Below are 22,351 nucleotides of genomic sequence, written 5' to 3'. Positions count from 1 at the left end.
CATATTCATCCTAAGTTCTTCGCATTCACCAAGGAGCTTGAGAAGAATAAATGTATTGATGTTCGTCACATTCAATCAAGTGAAAACTCATCAGATCTCTTTACAAAGGCACTACCTACGTCAATATTCAGAAAGCACATATATAATATTGGGATGCGTAATCTACGAAATTTGTGAAGAGTTGTTCGTGTCAACATGAGGGGAGTTCACGTGACTGCACTCTTTTTCCCTTACTATGGTTTTTATCCCAATGGGTTTTTCCTAGTAAGGTTTTTAACGAGGCAGTACAAAACACGTAATGAAGACATCATCGTATCATGATCATCATCACAAGGGGGAGTGTTGAAATAATATATTTTAATATGGAAAAAGTAATAGTTGAATATTTGAATGTTGAAAATAAGAGTTGTAAAGTTAGAAATTTGTGTGTGATGATGTAGGTAATGATGTATTTTATTTTTGGATTATGTGTAATGAAACTCTATAAATAGATCTCTCATTTGTGAAGAAAATCACAATTGAGTAGAGAGAAAAATATTATAAAGTGTGTAGTTTGGTAAATTTTGAGAGTTTGAGATTTTTACTTTTTACCATAAATTTTTACTTTTTCACAACCGGGGCCAATTTTTCTTTCTTTTAATTTTTCTTTCTTTCTCCAAAAATTGGTTTGATAATCCTGGCAAAAGTCCAATTTTCTTAACGAATTTCCAAAAATGTCACATTTGAAGTTTGAACCAACCAAGACCTTAATTCCCCAAGCCTACTCTTCATCATCAACTGCTCCAAACCCCTTTGGTTATGCTAGTTTACCTCACGCATGTGCCACGACTCGACTTCTGCCATCATCATTGGGATTTTGCAAATTGCCTCTCACCATGAGACCACATTGTGCTCAACCTTGCGCCATAGTGGTGTTTGTTGGTTTGCTCAAATGAAAAATCATAAGCATTGGACTGGTTAGAATGGTGATGACATTGGGAGGAGAAATAAGCCATGTAAAATTAGATGGCTACCCGTTGCCGTAGCACCATAGTGCCCGCTGTTGTACCTACTACGACGAGGAGGCCACACCATCTTATTCCAACAGCACCAGCCCCAAACTTGTTCCGATGGAAGCCACATCACACTACCATCACACGTCTGCCGTTTCTCCATCAATTACCACTGTAACAACTACCGCAAACCACAAACTCCTCGTTCTGATTTCTACTCCTTCAAGCAACTCCGATTCAGCGATCACCTAGCTTATCGCTCCCAACTCTCATGTTTTTGTGATTCACCAGCCAACTAGTTGATTCGTGTTCCACTAATTCATCTTAATTTCTTGTAGCTTCTTACTTCTTCGACTGTTCGGGACGTCTCGTGCTGCCATATTGTCACCACTTCACTCTCGGTAAATCACCTAGTTCAGCAATCTTCTCCTGCAGTCTCATATTGCTGGGGAGTAGGTAGAAGTGAACTTGTTTACCTTATTTGCAGCCGTCTCGAACGTTGACCAGCACATGAATTCAACGACTCTTTCAGCTGCTCCCACTTTCTTGAGGCCGGGTAGTCACCAATCCGGCGTCATTGCAAGGCCATTCCCAAACTCAGACAAATTATCAGGCGGCTGATGACGGTAAAAACTTCGTGGAATGAGTTTAGCACAGCTGGATATCTTACTTTTCTTTTATGAATTTGCATATCACACTGTCCCAGTTGCTTCATTCCTATCCCAGCATCTATATGTATGCATTTGCTTTGCAACTTGCATGTCACCGGGTGACCATTTCTTTCCCAAAAGCCATATGTTTGCATCACTTGTGTCACTGTCCCTTTACCCGGCAGTCATGTTTGTGTTATGTGAATTGATTGTGATGGCTCCACACTGCATGTTTATCTTGTTGATTTTGGATATCATTGCTGTGTTGGGATTTTGCTGGATGTTTGGGACGTGGTGATGTGTTGGTGAATTTTGTTGGGCGTGTGAGGAATGCTAATGTGTTTTTGTATGTTGTTGGATGTTTGGCAAGTGGTGATGAGATCTTCTTACTTCTTTCCTTAGAGCCGGCCAAACAGCCTAACTCCTTTTATCTTTTCATCCAAGGTCATGTGTTCGCTTAAACTCCACTTGCTTCCATAATCCATATACCATGAAACAAAATCATATTTGTTAAAAGTGGCCCCGATACCTGCTTTCCATAGTCACTATAACTTTTGAAAAACAAACTAAACGTTGTTTTCCACAAAAGTGCCCCAAAGGTCTATTTATCAAAAAACATAATTTTAACTATAAAGAACTAATCTTCTTTTTGCTCTTTCTTTTCTCCAGTTTCTTTATAGCTAACTCCATTGATCTAACTCTCTGGTCCATAAGATCAGTATGTGTGCATGTGCCAGCTTCTTTGGGTAACTCGTAAGCCCACTTGTACCATTTTATCATTTTTAACTCTCCTTGAAGTTAATTTCCTCTAATGCATTTTGCATTTTCTGCTGGACATCTTCCATTTGTGATAACGTTATCACTAACTCCTCTATTCGAAATTCATCGTTTTTATCTCTTCCTTTCATATTGATTAGCTCCTCATTCGATCCGATGAATCAAAACTCCCTGATATTTCTTGTAATATTTTGTACCTCACGACTCCCCATCTCTGGACACTGCATGTATTTATGATTCATTAGTTCACAATAGAACGTATCTATGATATTTAGGCAACTCCTTAGCCCTTGGTAAGATGACTCCTTGGGGTACTCTCAACTCTCATTTGCTGAAAACGTTTTCCTGTATCTTTGGCTCATATTCTTTCTCTAAGTATTTTGACTTTCCTCGTCCGGAATATGATAACTCCTTTTACTTTTAGATGAATCATTGATCCTTTGGGAGATAACTCCCCATTGTACCTTTAACCTCTTTTAACCTCTTTTATTAACAACTGAATTCCTTGGATCTCCATGTTTACTTCTTTCTTGCCATCTTTTACTTTTTCTAAAATTTTCTGAACTTTAAACTTCCACACGGTGGCTGTTGTTGTCTGGCTTTCTCCCTTGGTGCAAAGTTAATCATCAACTTCTTCAATGATGGGTTGAACCATCGGTCTTTGTGGCACAATGATAGTAGGCTTGAGTGTTTTTTTTCGAAAACTTGGCTTGTTCTTGGGTATCCATGTTGACCGATTTTGGACTCTTTGAGAAAAACCAATGCACCTGTGGCATAATCCACAGAAATACAAATTTTTCCCGAGATGAAATTTATTCTTATTACCCAATAATTATTACTTTCTTCAATATCTTTATTCTCATTGGTTAATCTTCCAAACTTTGTCTCATTTTTTTCTTTTATCGCCAACTTCGTCTTCTCATTGTTGTTCTTTGTCTCAACATCGTCTTTTTGGGTTCTAGTAAGTGTCCTAGGAAATTTTTTATGTTGAGCCGCTTGTCAATGTTCAGTCAAATCACTTCTACGGGGAGGAACAACTCTAGTCTTTCTTTGTGCTCTTTGTTCCTCGCGAGTTTGCTTTGTAAGCCTCACGTGTCCTTGACTTACTTTCTCTAGGTGAACTGTCGAGTATTCCAAACAATTTGGTCCAAAACAAGATAACTTCCCCATGTGCACATGACTCCCCTGATTCTGGTGAATTAACTCCTCGGGGCGCCGACCTTGCTCTGCATGAATGAGCACTGAAATAGTTCTTGGCCCAAATATGGCACTCACTTGGAAGAATGTTGACACTTTTGTTTTTATAAGACGATTTAACAGTAAAAATCTATCCTTACACGCCACTCCCAAGGAATCCAATATTTTTTTATTTTTTTTCCTTGCAAAACATTTTGGAAAGACCAACAAGTTTTAGTATTATGGTTAAATGCATTATACTTACATGTATGGCTCCATGTTTAAACTCTCCAGGCTGCTGGGGAGGATTAGTCACCATCATAATTCACTGGTTGTTTTGCATTTTCTGTGTCTTTCCTTTGAGCATTTAACTGTGTTGCGTGTTTTCACTACCGCAAGTATACGGTGTCAAGTTTTAGTACTGGTTAGAGTACGGATATCGATCCCACGAAGAGTAAATATTTAAAACTGTATATCAATTATCATAATTGACATAGCTCAACTTTATTTAAACAATCAAATAGTTGGTTTGGAATCAATTCAAATAAAATAACAATTCCTGTAATTCTAGCACGCAGCAGACAATTCACTGAGAAAATAAATCTAGAGATATGATTTCGTCGAGTCTCCCATATGCTAAATTAACATTGATCAACATTCAATTAAATTGCACCATGTGTATTAACCAAGAACTCACAATATTTTATATTCCCTCTGTCGAGTGATAAATAGAAATGTACTACCTATTACTGATTTTAATATGTCTATTCAAAATCACGTAACACGTAATAAATGTAAACAAGGTTCTTTTATGGATTCGTCAGAGTTATACGTCTTTTGCACGTTATAAATTTCTAACGATGTGATTTCTTCTGTCCTAATTTCGATCCCCTCTGTCGAGTGTTAGATTTCAATTATGTAATCAATCGAATTATGGCCAGTAATTCAAAAGCATTAAGAACAAGAAATCACAAATAAACACGATGAAATAATTCAATAAAAATTCAAATCGTCGTTCACATAGGTTCAACCACGACTACATCAATCTCTAGAAAATAAAAATTAGTTCATGCTCGAATTTAAATCACCACAAAACCTGTTTGTAATCATTAAAAACATAAAAGTAAGAAACCGAATTAAGAACGTGTTGGCGAGAGATGGAAGTGCGTCTCCGTGTCCGGATTCAGCGTCTTCTATCTCCGTTCTTCGCGTCCCGTGCTCCGTGCGCTCTCACTTTTTCTCCTTTCTCTCGAGTGGTATGACGGCCCTCAATAATATTTCGGAACCCCCCTTAATTTCAACGCCGAAACCTATTTAGATTCGGGTCTCGCGTCGCGCGCATATGCGCGCAGCTCTCGGCATTTCTCCTGGGGCAACTCTCGCGCATATGCGCGATCTTACTCGCGCATATGCGCGAATCACACTGTATGGGCCGCGCATGTGCGGCATTGGGAACGCATGTGCGCGGAAGCTACTGCCAGTTGCGCGCATGTGCGCGGGAATACGACGCGCATATGCGCGGGGCTTCCTGCATTCCATTGCTTGCTTGGCTCACATTTCTCTACTATGCACCATTTTCGCTCCTTTTCGCGCCCTTTCAGTGGTCTCACCTAGGTTCCTGCGATCACACCAGAAATAACAAAAAACGCGTAATTCCGCCCGAAAAGACTAACAATCTATATGAAATATAGGACTAATATAAGTGCATAAAATGCACTTATCAAACTGATTCTCTTGACCAACGATTTCATCCCTCCTATCTGGAGATGTTTCTTCATGGTTAGGGAACATTGTCTCTTGGCAGCGAAGATCACCTCCCTTGCCTTAAACCCTTGGTCTTGACCCTAAGGTTGATTACTCCCCTGACTTGCACTTATAGATCTGCTCATCGTCTGTCTCACCATTGCTTGCACGTAGGCTAAGATACCATCAATCATAAGCTTTAACGCTTCTTCAATTTTTCTTACATTATTTTTTCCTGCATTTTTTTTAGGTTCGCGAGCTTCCTTGAATGGAACATGGCCATGTGGTTGGTCTTTAAATTGTTCAATCATATCATGGACATAAACTTCTTCGGCAATCATTTCTTCATTCAACTCCTCTTCAAAGGTTGGTGGAATTTCTGCTCCCCTGATTGATCCATTCTTTTTTACGGCATATTTTCCTGTCTCGTTGGACATGTTAATTTTTGTTTGCACAAATTTTGATATTGTGGGCGTGTCAGATGCTACATACATCGATTTTTTGTGAAAATGATAAAAACCTAACTTCTATGAATTCAGACGAAACACATACTATATTTGACTGTTCATTATGATCTTCTAGACTAATATGCACTAAGAACAAAGAAACTAAACTGGAAATTGATTAATAATTCCCCAACATAATCTTGTATTCACAAGTAAGAATTCACAAACTACCATAAATTACAATAAAGTTGATGAAGGAAACTAGAATGAAGATGCTGAAAAACTGGAAATTTTAATGAAAGTCTAAGAAAAACATAAATATGAAGATTGAAATTTGCCAAGTTTTTGCAGATTTGTGTCGAGTGTTATTTTCTTCATATCTATCACTTTCTTTTGTTCTGTCTGAATTCTTTGCGGTTACTCTCCTTACTTCCCACTATCCTCTAATCGTGCACAACTCGTGCCTTCCATTTTCTCTCTAACTGTCAATTTACTCACATTCCTTGGGCCAAAATAAATTTAGCCCATTCGATCAATATCAGAAGTTTGAAGTGATCAAACTTTCTTTCCTTACAATACGTAAATGCCCATATTTTTGGGATTTAATTGAATTTATCCGTTTCTCTATTATTCTGCACTTGTTAGTTTATCTTTTCCAGGCTTCTGAGATTTGTCGATTGTGCAGGACCTGAATCTAGGACAACATCTGGTAAGGGATATGAATTCTCCAAAGATTCTTCTGGTCTAAAACAAACACAGGTATTTGCTGACGATAGCCTATTGTTCTTTTTGTATGTCGATTCTTGTTTTCATCTAATCGTCAAAATCTTATCTATATTGCAAATTTGCACTGGAATTTTTTTACCTTTATATGTTTCAGGATGATGTCGCTGTGACAGTAGAGTCGAAAAAAAGTCTGGTGTTGACAGGCCAGTTGATGGACTTTGTAAGTGGTCCTTATGTTACTGTTATGTCTAACCTCTTTGTTAGGTCTTGTTTTTAACTGTTAGCTAGTGTTGACTAGTAAGCATTAGGTCAATACAATAAACGTGTTTTGTCATATCACGTTTATCATAGGAGTTCAATTACTATAAATAGCCATTGCTTGTCTTTGTAAATAGTTAATGCGTGAATAAAGAAGCATTCTCAGAATTTTCCTTCCGCACTTTATCATGGTATCAGAGCCAGAAATTTTTCATTTCTGATGCTTGATTTTTCTTTTAACGCAGACAAGATCTAGCTTATCTTGCTGCAATTCATTGAATACTTGCCGCATTCTGTCGATTTTTTGAAGACGAAATCAGGATCTAGCTTGCGATTGAAGAATTTCCGGAGCACATGCGCTTGATTGAAGTCAGATTTGTGCGTCATTGTTTACAGGTATTAGAATTGTTCTACCTAATTTCCTGATGGCAACAACTTCCAATACTTTCAATGATCCGCTATTCTTACATTCTTCGGATATGCCGGGAGTGAATTTAGTGAATGATCAATTGCTTGGGGTTGAGAATTATGGAATCTGGAGTCGAGCTATGCTTATTGCGTTAAGAGCAAAAAATAAAATCAGCTTCATTGATGGATCTTATCCGCGACCAGAAATAGGACATATATCTTTGAATCAGTGGGAACGTTGCAATGCTCTGGTCCTCTCCTGGATTATGAATACGGTGTCTAAAGAGATTTTTGGAGGCATTGTATACTCTACAGATGCATCAGTTGTCTGGTCTGATTTGAAAGAGCAATTTGACAAGGTCAATGGATCACGAATTTTCTCTCTTCATCGTGATATCAGCCGACTAGTTCAAGGAAATCACACTATCTCTGTATATTACTCCAAACTTAAGCATCTTTGGGATGAGTATGCGTCATTAGTCACTCTTCCTTCTTGTGCGTGTAACACAGCAAGGCAATACTTGAAGCATGAACAACAACAGAGATTACTTCAATTTCTGATTGGCTTGAATGATAGCTACATGCCAATTCGTAGCCAAATCCTTATGATGACTCTGCTTCCGACTGTTGGCCAAGCGTTCTCTATTCTGTCACAAGAGGAAACACATCGATCTCTGGTTCCAATGGATACACCACCAGCATCTGTATTCTACACATCACAACATAAATATGAGGAGCCAAAGAGAATTCAGAATCAGAATTTCACTCCTAATTACTGTGAGTATTGCAACTGGACAGGACACACTAAAGCAAATTGTTATAAATTGGTTGGCTATCCTCAGGGGCATCGCTTATATGGACAGCCACCTCGTACTGATAATAAAAGGAATTTTCGAGGTTTTGGAAAGCCTAAACAACCAGCTGTGGCCGTAAATCTAGCAGCAGATTGTCAATCTAAGGAAGATGAATCAGCTGCTGCCAAACCTTCTGTTCCAGTCTTTACTTCAGCACAATATGCAGAGATCTTGAAGTTGTTGGGGGCCTCTGCGGTTCCAACTTCACAGGAGCCGGTTGCTAATATGGCAGGTAACATGATTTTGCCGTTTCGTGATGATTGGATTATCGATACTGGTGCAAATGAACATATGACAGGGTGTTCATCTATCTTGCAATATACTAAATCCATGGCAAATTCCTCTAGCTCTGTTGGATTGCCAAATGGTAGCAAGCTTCACATAAGTCATATTGGATCAGTTACCATTTCACCGCATATTACCTTATCTAATGTGCTATGTGTGCCTCATTTCCAATTTAACCTTTTGTCCGTTTCTAAGTTTACCAAGACTCATAATTGCCTTGTCACATTCTACCCGCGTGTTTGTCTATTTCAGGACCTAACGAATGGGAAGATAATTGGGATTGGTAAAGAAAAAAATGGACTATATCATCTCATCAATCATTCATTCCAGCAATCAAGCACAGTCCCAAATAAGAGTTCACCCTCATCTTTTGACTCTCGCTGTAATACTTTACAATTTCAGCATGCTCTTGTTGTTTCTAAAAGTTCTTGTCAAAGGATATTTCTTTACCACATTGTACAGTTTGTCCACAATCCAAACAAACAAGGTTAGCTTTTCCCAAAGTAAGTGTATCCAAGTCTTTGCATCCATTTCAGCTTATACATGTTGACATTTCGGGTCCCTTCCATACACCTACTTATAATGGAGAGAAATATTTCTTAACTATCGTTGATGATTTTTCTCGGGGCACTTGGGCTTTTCTTATGCATTTTAAGGTTGATGTGTTTCGATTGCTCAAGCAATTTTTTGCTCTAGTCACATGTCAGTTCTCTGCTCAAGTTAAGTCCATCCGCACTGATAATGCTACTGATTTTTTTAAAGCCGAATGTCGAGATTTTTTCTCCTCACTTGGTGTGATTCATTACAGTTCCTGTCCATATACACCCCAACAAAATGGGGTTGTTGAAAGAAAGCACAGACACATTCTTAACATTGCTAGAGCATTACGATTTCAATCTTCTCTTCCCCTTAAATTTTGGGGAGATTGTGTGTTAGCTGCTGTTTATCTTATAAACCGAACACCAAGCCCACTGTTGTGCAACAAGACACCTTTTGAGTCTGATAAGCCCAAATCTTATAGAGATTTTTAGGGATTTTATTTGTGCTTATCTAGGCTTTTTATCCTTAATTATATGCTTAATTGAATTAATAATTGTAGATTTAAATAAAAGAGGAACAATGATTAAATTTGGAAATAAAATAAATTTACAAGACTCCAAAGAAAGAAAATACCAAAGGAAAAGAAATAAAATATTCTTATATTTTATTATCTTGATATTATTGAAGTTTTGATAAAGATTGAGTCTCATATTTGAAAATAAAATCTACAATCTTATTTACAAGGGTTAAGCTTGACATGGGCTTAGAAGGAAAGAAAGAAGGAGGCCCATTGAGCAAGGATAAAAGGAGAGGAGGCTGAGACGTGAAAAAGGAGGCGCACAAAAGAGAAAATATCAGCGCGGAAGAGAGAGGCAGAGGAGAGAAGCGTACAGAAAAGGAGGCAGAGGAGAGAGAAAGAAAGAGAACAGAATACCACACGGAAGAAGAACACCAGGGAGAAGGAAGAGAGAGGAGAGAAGCGTGCAGAAGAGAGAGACAGAGAAGGAAGGAGAGGGAACGGAAGTGCAGAACAAAGGAATAGCAGAACAACGCGGAAGAAGGAAAAGAAGGGAGGAAGAAGGAAGGCAAAACCAGCGAGGAATTCCTCACACACACTACAAATCACTGAGAATTCCTTCCACTCATTCTTTATTTTGTTTTCTTCTATGAACTTAAATATGTGTTCTCACTTTTCTTTTGAATTCATGGAATAATTTTCTTTAGGCTAAGACCACAATAGGACCAAACAATACTTTATTTGATATTTGTTTTATTTTCATTATATTATTTTTCTTGATTTTAATTATTGATTGATGTTAGTTTAATATTTCTTGTCAATAGCCTGATCAACTATTTACATGTAAGTTGATTAATCACGACTCGGAAGATGATTGATTAAATATAGCAACAAAGACGTCATCAACACATGGTTAAACTGACTAGAAATAGTATTCGGTTTCAGTGTGCGGTTTTAGGTGAAAACTGAAATTCCACGAAGATTTAATGCATTTAAATCTAATTAAATTCAATTAGAAATAATTGGACTGTTAGACTTAAATAGGTTTATTAACTCGAGGAATCGTTTAATAAATAAAATTGGGGATTTCACCGTGATTGTCATGAATTAAATAATTAATTGGATTTTAACACGTGTCAATATAGTAGAGTTTGGTACCGTTGTGTGTCTTAGTTATTTATTTGATTTTGAATCCCTCCTTGATATTTGAATCCCTCGTTTTTAATTGCAATTATTTTATTTAAAGTTTAGATTAATAATCCACGTATCATCTTTTTATTTATTTTGTCTAGCTTAAGTTAAGTGATAAAAATTCTAGTAATTAAATATTAGTCTCTGTGGGATCGATACTTGGACTCATCGTCCATTTACTATAACTTGACCTAGTCCGCTTGCTAGATTTGTTCCCAACCGAAATACTCGGTCAAGTTTTTGGCGCCGTTGCCGGGGACTAATTTATTTAATATTCGAATAAATTACTTATTTGATACTAGACATTTTTTCGAATTTTTTTTCTATTTTATTTGATTTATTTTTATTTTATTGCGAGGTACTTCAAGATGGATCATCGAGGAGTGTTCACGAATTTTGCACAACAGTACTCGGAACCATTCTATGCTGCTTGGGGGAGATTCAATGATCTTGCAAACAACTTTCGGTTTCACGATTCGTCAAACTACACTCTTATTCAAATTTTCTATTTTGGTTTGGATGAGGCAACAAGAAGTTGGGTAAATTATGGAGCATTGGCAACTGGTAGTCACTTATTTGATAGAGAATACAGCAGTGCGATGCACTTGTTAAATGATATGGCAGATTTCGACTACCACTGGCATTGTGATCCTTCACTGCAGGGTTGGAGTCACCAATATCCTCCACAATTTTGCCCCGATTTTGTAAACCAACCATTTGAGCAACAAGAAGAGCGTAGTGCACATTTAGATGAAATCATAGCCCAGTGGAAGAAGATGGTCAACTCTTTGTGTTTCATCGATGAACAGATTGAGCTTCTAATGCAACCAGTGTCCGAAATCAACCAAGAGGACGAAGCGATTTTTGTCGATCAATTAATGACCAATCAGGTATGGGTGAATGATGACAACTCAAACAATAAAGGTTTGGAGAGTGATTCAAATCATGTAGAAATTTCATCTGAATCTGATCTTCCACAAGTATTTGAGCTGAAGGAAGAAGAATTCTTCGAGGAATCTATATGCAAAGATGAGGCAGAAGTGGAGTTGGAAGAATCCCTATGCAAAGATGAGGCAGAAGTGGAGCTGGAGGAAGAAGAATTCTTCGAGGAATCCATACGCAAAGATGAGGCAGAAGTGAAGTTGGAGGATGTAGAAGAACACAAGTCGAAGGATTTGAACTCATACATGGTCTTAACATATATTCCACCAGCAGATTCTTTATTTCCATCAAAGCAAACTCAAGAATATTACATCTTCTACGGGCTTGATCATGGATTAGATTGTTTTTCCCCTAATAATCAGTCTTTGCCGAGTGTTGTTGGAGCGACGAGCTTACAATGTCAATATCATGCCAAACTTGAGGGCACACATAATCAAGACCCATATGTAATATCGTATGATACTTACTATGGGCGGAAGCCGCTATTTGAAGGCTGCTTCTCCATTGTCTAGCTATAGACAATCAATTTAGCGCTTGCTGGGAGGCAACCCAGTGATTTATTTTATTTCATGTCATTTCATTTTTATTTTTGTTTTTTTTTCATTTTGTTAGTTTAATCCTCTGTGATTTTGGTGTGTGTAGGAAATATTGGAATGAAGTAAGATGCCTTAGACTCTGGAAAAGCTAAACTGTTGAAATAAAAGATTTCCAGCACTGAGGAATTCTACCATCCCCATGTAGCACTCTATGGAATTTAAAGCAACACTGTCAGGGAAGTGCTCTCTTACTATTCTACATCCAACTTTTATATTCTTTTTGAATAGCATGACACTGAGGACAGTGTAAATCTAAGTGTGGGGGGAATTTGTGTTTGTTTCATGTCACCACACTTAACATGTGCTTCAATGTTTAATCCTCGAGCATGAAAATTTTTTTTTTTTTTTTTTTGGTTATTCTTTGAGAAACTGCACTTGTGATTTCATGACACACTAATTGACTTTCTAGATTTTTGAACACTCAAGAAATTACATCCCACCTAGAATTGATTGAGATGAGCTGTAGTTGTAGCCGAAGGATTTGAGCACAAACTAGTTTTGTATCATATTTTGAGACATAATCTATGCACTTTAGGTCATACTTATATGAATTAATCGTGAATTAGTAAAAAGTGAGCTCATAAAAAAAAAATTGAAAAAAAAAGAGAAAGAAAAGAAACAATCTAGAACTTACCTGATTATCTTTCGAGGCGAAAATACGGAGGAGAATGACTTAGGGATGATTTAGGCGATTTTTGGACCGTTTGAGCCTTTCGAGCCTACCAAATGCATCATTTATATCCCTAGTATCCTCTTTTGAGCCTATAAAAAATCGAATGGAGTGTGTCAAAGACATACAATTAGCCCCCATTCGTATTCTTTCAAAATCCCACATCAACTACCCATTTTTAGCTCATACACTATTCCTCTACCTTAATTTTGAGAGAAATAAACCCCTTTAGCGCTTTAAAATTTTCAATAACTCCCATGTGTTGATAATTGATAAGAAAAAGTTGGAGGAATTTGAAAAAAAATCATGAAGAATGAGAAAGGGATTGATGAAAAGATATATATAATTATAAAAGAAAAGGAGGAGGAATGAATGTTGTATGATGTGGTTATTGAAAAAAAAAACTAAAAGGGAATGTTGTTGAAGATTGAAAGAAGCTGGAGAAAAAAAAATATATGGGGGAATATGAATGAAAGTACAAGGAAGATGAAAAAGTTAGCTGGAGGAATGATGAAATTCAATGAGGAGGAAGATAAGAGATGAAGGAATGCGCTGAAGGAATAATTGTTTATTTTCTCTCATTTTGAATCTCCCAACCTTTATTGTAGCCGTGAGCCGTGGCCTTACATTATAAGCTTAAAAGACCTATTGACCGGGTCATATTCCTCCAACATTTAGTGGAGAAAGATATGAAATACAAGCTTATGGAGAGTTTCTTTGAAAAAAAAATCCAGAAAATATGAGCATTCCTTGAACTAAAACACCTTTGAGGAATATGAGTTTTGACTTCCACACTACACACGTCTCATTATCTTGATCTTTTCTAGTGAATGCTTGAGTTTTAAAGTTGCAACGAAAGTGAATTTTATGATTTTCGACGTGTGATCTTTTGATTGAGTGTGACGGAATTTGGTAGGTTGAAAAGTGTTGATTGTGTCATTTGTTGTGGTGAATCATTGAGTATTCCTTCATAATATTTTTATTCTTTGATTTGTTCGAGGACGAACAAAGGCTAAGTGTGGGGGGATTGATAAGCCCAAATCTTATAGAGATTTTTAGAGATTTTATTTGTGCTTATCTAGGCTTTTTATCCCTAATTATATGCTTAATTGAATTAATAATTGTAGATTTAAATAAAAGAGGAACAATGATTAAATTTGGAAATAAAATAAATTTACAAGACTCCAAAGAAAGAAAATACCAAAGGAAAAGAAATAAAATATTCTTATATTTTATTATCTTGATATTATTGAAGTTTTGATAAAGATTGAGTCTCATATTTGAAAATAAAATCTACAATCTTATTTACAAGGGTTAAGCTTGACATGGGCTTAGAAGGAAAGAAAGAAGGAGGCCCATTGAGCAAGGATAAAAGGAGAGGAGGCTGAGACGTGAAAAAGGAGGCGCACAAAAGAGAAAATATCAGCGCGGAAGAGAGAGGCAGAGGAGAGAAGCGTACAGAAAAGGAGGCAGAGGAGAGAGAAAGAAAGAGAACAGAATACCACACGGAAGAAGAACACCAGGGAGAAGGAAGAGAGAGGAGAGAAGCGTGCAGAAGAGAGAGACAGAGAAGGAAGGAGAGGGAACGGAAGTGCAGAACAAAGGAATAGCAGAACAACGCGGAAGAAGGAAAAGAAGGGAGGAAGAAGGAAGGCAAAACCAGCGAGGAATTCCTCACACACACTACAAATCACTGAGAATTCCTTCCACTCATTCTTTATTTTGTTTTCTTCTATGAACTTAAATATGTGTTCTCACTTTTCTTTTGAATTCATGGAATAATTTTCTTTAGGCTAAGACCACAATAGGACCAAACAATACTTTATTTGATATTTGTTTTATTTTCATTATATTATTTTTCTTGATTTTAATTATTGATTGATGTTAGTTTAATATTTCTTGTTAATAGCCTGATCAACTATTTACATGTAAGTTGATTAATCACGACTCGGAAGATGATTGATTAAATATAGCAACAAAGACGTCATCAACACATGGTTAAACTGACTAGAAATAGTATTCGGTTTCAGTGTGCGGTTTTAGGTGAAAACTGAAATTCCACGAAGATTTAATGCATTTAAATCTAATTAAATTCAATTAGAAATAATTGGACTGTTAGACTTAAATAGGTTTATTAACTCGAGGAATCGTTTAATAAATAAAATTGGGGATTTCACCGTGATTGTCATGAATTAAATAATTAATTGGATTTTAACACGTGTCAATATAGTAGAGTTTGGTACCGTTGTGTGTCTTAGTTATTTATTTGAATTTGAATCCCTCCTTGATATTTGAATCCCTCGTTTTTAATTGCAATTATTTTATTTAAAGTTTAGATTAATAATCCACGTATCATCTTTTTATTTATTTTGTCTAGCTTAAGTTAAGTGATAAAAATTCTAGTAATTAAATATTAGTCTCTGTGGGATCGATACTTGGACTCATCGTCCATTTACTATAACTTGACCTAGTCCGCTTGCTAGATTTGTTCCCAACCGAAATACTCGGTCAGAGTCCTTGTTTCATAAAGTTCCCTCTTACAATCATTTAAGAACACTTGGTTGTCTGTGTTATGTTACCTCTCCTCATCATGATCATAAATTCTTTGCCCGTGCATCTGCTTGTGTTTTTCTGGGCTATTCCAATGTACAAAAAGGATATAAGGTGATGAATCTTGAAACTCAGAAGCTGCTTACCTCGAGGTACATTGTTTTTCATGAAAACATTTTTCCTTTTGCCCAAGCGACTCCTTTTATTCCTCATTTTCCCTTTCATTCTGTTAATTCAGATTCTGTTGAATACCCTTCACTTGCTTCTGACCCTCCTGAATTACCCTTACATGATCTTAGTGCCTTCCATCCTTTGCGTCGATCTTCTAGGACAAGTGTTCCTCCTCGTTGGACTCAGGATTTTTCTTGTCCAACTCTTTCCCGGAGTCATTATTCTAATTGTGAATATCCTTTATCACGTCATCTGTCTTATTCCAAATTTTCTCCACCATATCAACGTTTTGTGGCTGCCATTTCCTCTGTCCATGAACCTCGTTCATATCATGAGGCCATTCAGGATCCTAGATGGAAAAATGCCATGGATTTGGAACTTGTTGCCTTGGAATCCAACCACACTTGGGATGTGGTTGCTCTCCCACCAAATATTAAACCCGTTGGATGTCGTTGGGTATACAAAATTAAGTATAATGCCAATGGTTCAGTGGATAAATTCAAAGCACGCTTAGTTGCGAAGGGTTATACTCAGCAACCGGGTATTGACTTCCACGATACCTTTTCTCCCACAGCTAAGATTGTAACTATCCGCTGTTTGTTGAGTTTAGCAGCTGTAAATAACTGGCCTGTTACACAAATGGATGTGGCCAATGCTTTTCTTCAAGGTGATTTCGATGAAGAGATATTTATGACTCTTCCCCTTGGTTATCATATTCAAGATAAAAGACAGGCATGTCGTTTGCGTAAGTCGTTGTATGGACTTAAGCAAGCCTCTCGCCAATGGAATATCAAATTCGCTGGTATCATGAGTGTGGCAGGTTACACTCAATCGCAGCATGATCATTCCTTATTTGTTCGAAAAGACTCTGACCAGCTTACTATTCTTGTGGTCTATGTAGACGACATAATTGTTACTGGAAGTAGTGCAAAACTAATTTCTGATTTGAAAAGTTTTCTGCATTCCCAATTGCAAATCCGTGATCTTGGAAGATTGAAGTATTTTTTGGGCATTGAATTTGCACGTTCTCGTGATGGCATTTTTCTCAATCAAAGGAAATATGCCCTTGAGCTTATTCAGGATGTTGGTGTTTCTTGCAGCAAGCCTTTTGCCACTCCAATGGAGCAACACAAGAAGTTCACCACCGTGGAATTAGATTCCATCGTCACTCAAACTTCAGCTGTTCAACCAGATGATCCTTTACTACCAGATAGAGATGCTTATCAACGATTGATCGGTCGATTGGTTTATCTTACCATCACACGGCCTGACATTTGTTATGTTGTGCAGCATCTCAGTCAATTTATGCATTCTCCAAAGCAATCCCATATGGATGCTGCTGTTAGAGTGGTGAAATATCTGAAGAGTTCTCCTGGTTTGGGTATCTTGTTGCCTTCCCACAATTCATTAACACTCCTTGCATATTGCGACTCTGATTGGGCTTCATGTCCTATGTCTCGTCGTTCATTAACTGGCTTTTGTATTAAACTTGGTGGCTCCTTGTTGTCTTGGCGCACCAAGAAACAGAATACCGTGTCCAGATCTTCGGCTGAGGCTGAATATCGGGCCATGGCTACTACAGCTTGTGAGGTAGTTTGGATCCGTGGTCTTCTTCGTGATATGGGTCTTTCGTTGTCCAGTCCAACACTTTTATTTTGTGATAATAAGGCTGCCCTACATATAGCTGTGAACCCGATATATCACGAGCGTACTAAACACATTGAGATCGACTGTCATTTGATTCGAGAAAAAATCAAGCTCGGGATTATTCAACCAGTTCACATCTCTACCGATCAACAACTCGCTGATGTCTTCACCAAGAGTTTGGGCAGCGAGCAACATGCATTTTTATTGTCCAAGCTTGGTCTTTGCAATCTATACCAAGCTTGCGGGGGGTGTGTTAGCTAGTGTTGACTAGTAAGCATTAGGTCAATACAATAAACGTGTTTTGTCATATCACGTTTATCATAGGAGTTCAATTACTATAAATAGCCATTGCTTGTCTTTGTAAATAGTTAATGCGTGAATAAAGAAGCATTCTCAGAATTTTCCTTCCGCACTTTATCATTAACCTTCCATTTCCATGCCTTAATTCTCATGCCGGAGATTTTGAAGCTGTAAATTACTAGAACTATAATTATTTTTAACAAATAATGCTCTGGATTTGTTAAGGCGTATCAGTTTATTTTTTGTTCAGCACCGTCTTCTGGATTTTGGGATGATCCGTCTTGATATTTGCTATTTTTTAGGACAGAGGTCATTGTACGTTATGTTTGCTCCGGATCAGAACTATTATAAGTTGATATATTGTTTTATCAAGTGTTGATAAGTTTTTTTTTTCAGTGGCATGAGCCATTCATGGGTATTGATATATGTGCAATTGTTTTTCTTCAGCATCTGTCAGTGAGTTGAACCAGCAAGAACAAACTTCTCTGTAGAGCCGCATGGAAATGATTCTGACGCTAATGAGGACGGTAAGCATAAAAAATGACAAACCGGCACTGAAAATTCGTCCTTCATTGTCTTTCATTGTTAGGCATTTCAGGTGTGACCGCACAAGCTGAGAGACAGGTCTCCCCCGACAAGCTGTATAGGGCTGCTCTCCTGAAGAATCAATTTGCGCACACATTCTTAAAAGCTCAAGAAGAAGCCCTTGGTCAGGTATCGTGCAGTGGATTTCTTCTAGTGTCTTTGATGTTTAACAATCTTTGAATCCTTAGGGTTACTTCATATCCACAAGTTTTGAGTCCGCTCCTAGCAGGATGATAAGGGGATCCCGAGAAACTTTGACAGGAGAGAGAAGAGCTTGAGATGCACAAAAAAAGAGGTTACTCTAACCTGTTTCTTGATAACTATTTTGGTAGATGAAATCTGAAGAAAATGAACTTACAAATTTACTATCAAATGACCAGAGAAGGCTAGACCGCAAGCAGAAGCCAGAGCTGCGGAAGATGCTCGAACGCGAGCAGAAGCAGAAGCAGCAGCTGAATTGAAAAGGCAGAGAAAGCTAGCCCGATAAGCAGTACTCAAGGTCAGCCCTGAGTTTTTGCTATCTAAAAGATTTTTATCTTTGCAGGTTTAACGGGATTTATTTCCGATCTAGATGGAGAAGAAGGTTGAAATGAATGGGAGCTATCAATTTGTTGAAGATCAAACCCATGATGGGTTTGGTGATTTCATTTTTGGAGACTGAAATCCTTTGGAACAACTTGGATTGTACATGAAATATGAGGAGGAAAATGGCGAACCGAACAGTATTCCAAATGTGATGGAGATGTAGAGAAAGGAGAAATTGATTAGTCTCTTCTCTTCCCCCATCTTCTTCTGCCGCCCTGCTGTTATAGAAGTAAGAGTATATGGAGAACCTGATGCTCGAACTAAGAAAAGAAAAAGAAGCGGTGCATGCAAATGAAGTAGTCTTTTTCAAAATCTTTGGGAAAAAAGGAATTATCCACGGAAACAAGGAGAGGTGGCGGGGGATTTAAGCCATTCGTGTGTGCATGTTAACGTAGGAAACAGTTTGGGGAAAGGAAGGTATGGTGTTTAAAGAAGGGGTTTTAGAGGGCGTGTATGTCTAATATTTTGGATTGGATATTTGTTTTTGCTATTATAAAAAAAAAATAAAAAAAGAGTTTGAAACGACCTTTTGTGAGATGAAGGAAATCCAATCCAACGGCTGAAGTAAAAAGTCAAGGATGTATTATTTGTATCGATAAAACAACTTATTTCTACATAGAAAACGCCGCCCGTCCCATCCCATCTTTGTATCTTTTGTTTCTCTTCTCGTGTTGTTGTTGAGACGATGATGGAGGATATAAATAATCCCCTTCCCTTGTTTCTGATCATGTATCTCATCGTATACCTCGCTGCTTTCTTTATCCTTTTCCGGGCTTGGGCACCAGACCTGAGGCCCGAAGCTTCCAGCTCTCCATATCCCTAGCTCACGGCACCCCGGCCGTGTTCTTAGCCTCTTACGCCATTCTCTCCGATCCCACCATCCACTTTCACTCCCCAAACACGCCGCTACAGAATCTGGTTCTCGAATACAGTGTTGCCTATTTCTTGATGGATCTCCTCCATCTGTTCCTCTTTTCCCCCACCGACATTCTCTACATCGGCCACCATTTGTGCACTCTCTTCGTCTTCTTGACATGTCGCTACGTTGCTTATCATGGGGCCTTTGCGATTCTCGTGCTTCTTATTCTGGCCGAGGTTACCAGCTTCTGCCAGAACCTCTGGACTTTAGCAGGTGCTCGACGGTCGGATCTCAAATTTGCTGCCACACTCTATGATTTCTTGTCCCCTCCCTTTTACGCTTTGTACACTGTCGTCCGGGGTTTTTTGGCGCCTTATTTTGTGAATCAAATGCTTGTTAGCGGGGCTGGTGACGGTGCCATACCCCAATGGGTGTGGATATCGTGGATTTTTGTTGTGGTCGTGGCTATTTCAGTTAGTATACTGTGGATTTCGAATCTTTGGGTCAGTTTATATAAGGAAAGGAGGAAGAATCGGTGAAGAAAGTGAGGTAGAAATTTTTTGGATTCTTTACTTCATTGTGTGTGTAATATTTTACACAACAATAATGTTCTTGCAATGTGGATTGAGATTAAGTTTTTGGTGTTAAGTTTATGCGGTGGAACGACTTTACTACCCATGTTTGTATGCTTTCTTCTAAACTGGTTGGAAACTTAGAACAACGCTTTTTGTAAACTAATAATAAGCACTGTTATTGTCTGAAACTGAAACTCTCTGCTTCCTAAATTCTTCATTACTACTTGACTTGTTATTGGTGTTGGGGAAGGAGAAGGTTAATCCAGAACCTCACCGTCATTAACTTGTCATTGGTGTTGGCTCTTTTAAGATTGATTATTCCAGCTTTATTGTCTTTTTAATACGATTTTGTAACTATACTCTTTTTAATTAATAATTAAGTAATAAATTATACTATAAGATATATGGAAAAAATTATATATTATGATAAATATATAATAATACCAAGTTAATATTAATATATTTATAATTTTTTAACTAAAAATCGAAGACAAAGAGTTTAATAATTTTTTTTGGAGAATTTATATCAATAATTATGAATGTTAATATATTAATAATATTATAAAATATGAATTTTTTAGAATAATTCGAAGAGTTTTGTTATACTAAGAAATTTAAAGACTTTTATTAGTATTTTTTAAAAAATTATACATAAGAAAAATTTATAAATTCAATAAACAAAAATTAATAATATCATAAAACATGTATGAAATAATAAGAATGTTTAAGATTTATGTATTAAGATATGAAGTTAAACATGACCATGGTTTTTTCAAGAACAGTAAATCAAAATCAAAACTAAAATATGTTCTTGATTTCGATTTCAAAATCATCATAATATATAAATTTAAAGTATAATTATTAAACATTAGTTTCATCGTCTCACATATTGTATAACTATTTTATTCGATATTTAAAAATGAATCATAGTAAAATTTAAAAAAAATTATATATCAGACAAATTTATAAATTCAATACATAAAATTTGTTAGTATGTAGTCTTTTGAATTATGATTTTTAATTGCTATATATGCTTTTTAAATTATATATGAAATTTTAAGAAAATAAAAAAATTCATAATCTAGTATTTGATATAAATATTGCATATAGTTTGACTATGATACAATTCTAAAACTTAAAAAACAAATGGTTTCAAATGTTCAATATTATGGCCTATTTGATAGTAAAAATGGATAATAGAAAATAAATATTTTAAAATGTCTAATTTACATACATAACAAATGATTCATTTTGAAAGCTTGATGAAAATATAAATATATATTTTTTGAAAAATTATTCATTAACTAAAGTATATGAAAATTACATGATTTTAAAAAAACAATTGTGTATATATATTATATTCTATATAATATATTATATTATATATTATATATTATTATATATATATTAATATATTATATATATTTGATTTTAATTTTAAAAGAGAGTAAAATTTCAAAAAAATGAAAATCTAAAAAAAATTATAACAAATATATATGTTATAGACATGATTATTTTATTAAATTGTATAACTGAAGTTTTACATGCATCTGCTCATCAAAATCAATCATCAAACAAAGCCATGAATAAAAAAAAAATTAAAAAAATTAAAAAAAACAAAAACAAAAACAAAACCATGAATATATAATGCATGAATAACAAAACCATGAATATATAATGCATGAAAAATACAATGAGCAATCAAAAGACAAATAAGTTATTTTCTACTGAAAAAATGACATAATCCTTATAATTAGGGGTGTGCATAGTTTGGCTAAAACCGAAATAACCGATCGGACCAAAAAATCGGTTTAAATGGTTTGATTTTATCAATTTTCGATCGGTTACGGTTTCAAAATTAAAGAAATTCAGTTTTTCAGTTCGATTTATGGTTTTGATCCTCAGAAAACCGAAATAACCGAACCGACCATATTATATTAACTATAGGGTTTTTTTTTTAATGGCTTAATAAATGGGCATTAGTTATGTGACAAGTCCAATATGACCATTAGAAGTTCAAATTGTTATTGAAGCTCATATTGTTAAATGTATTGAGATTTGAGATGCAAAATCTATGTGCATTTTGGAGTCTGAGAATTGGAATTTAATGACTGTGTATCTTTTTATTGAAAAGCTATTGTTTGAAATTGTATTTCAAATTTTTATTGAAGCTTAGATTGTTAAGTCATAAGTGTATTGTAATTATATATGTTCTACTCATCTACTATCATTGTTTCTTTATATGTGTTACATCCAGGCATGCTTATCTGTTCCACCGGACCGGTTCTGGGCCCAGTGAGTTCGGAAT

At 36.3% G+C, this 22,351-nt stretch overlaps 1 protein-coding gene across 1 annotated transcript; it reads left to right on the top strand.

The window, feature by feature from the left end:
* Window positions 1-645: 645 nt before the first annotated feature.
* Window positions 646-20,105, top strand: LOC140836248 (TLC domain-containing protein At5g14285). Its single transcript, XM_073201625.1, is given in 9 exon segments — window positions 646-1,393; window positions 1,480-1,618; window positions 5,589-5,704; window positions 6,470-6,543; window positions 6,665-6,730; window positions 17,887-18,319; window positions 18,405-18,523; window positions 18,596-19,418; window positions 19,421-20,105. Coding segments are annotated over 2 exon segments (711 nt in total). The 5' UTR covers window positions 646-1,393; window positions 1,480-1,618; window positions 5,589-5,704; window positions 6,470-6,543; window positions 6,665-6,730; window positions 17,887-18,319; window positions 18,405-18,523; window positions 18,596-19,294; the 3' UTR covers window positions 20,008-20,105.
* The last annotated feature ends 2,246 nt before the right edge of the window (window positions 20,106-22,351 follow it).

The sequence above is a fragment of the Primulina eburnea genome, chromosome 7 (genome assembly GCF_022965805.1).
Source record: "Primulina eburnea isolate SZY01 chromosome 7, ASM2296580v1, whole genome shotgun sequence".
Classification (NCBI taxonomy): Eukaryota; Viridiplantae; Streptophyta; class Magnoliopsida; order Lamiales; family Gesneriaceae; genus Primulina; species Primulina eburnea.
Note: the sequence above shows the minus strand (reverse complement) of the source record. Positions and strands in the feature narration are given on the sequence as shown.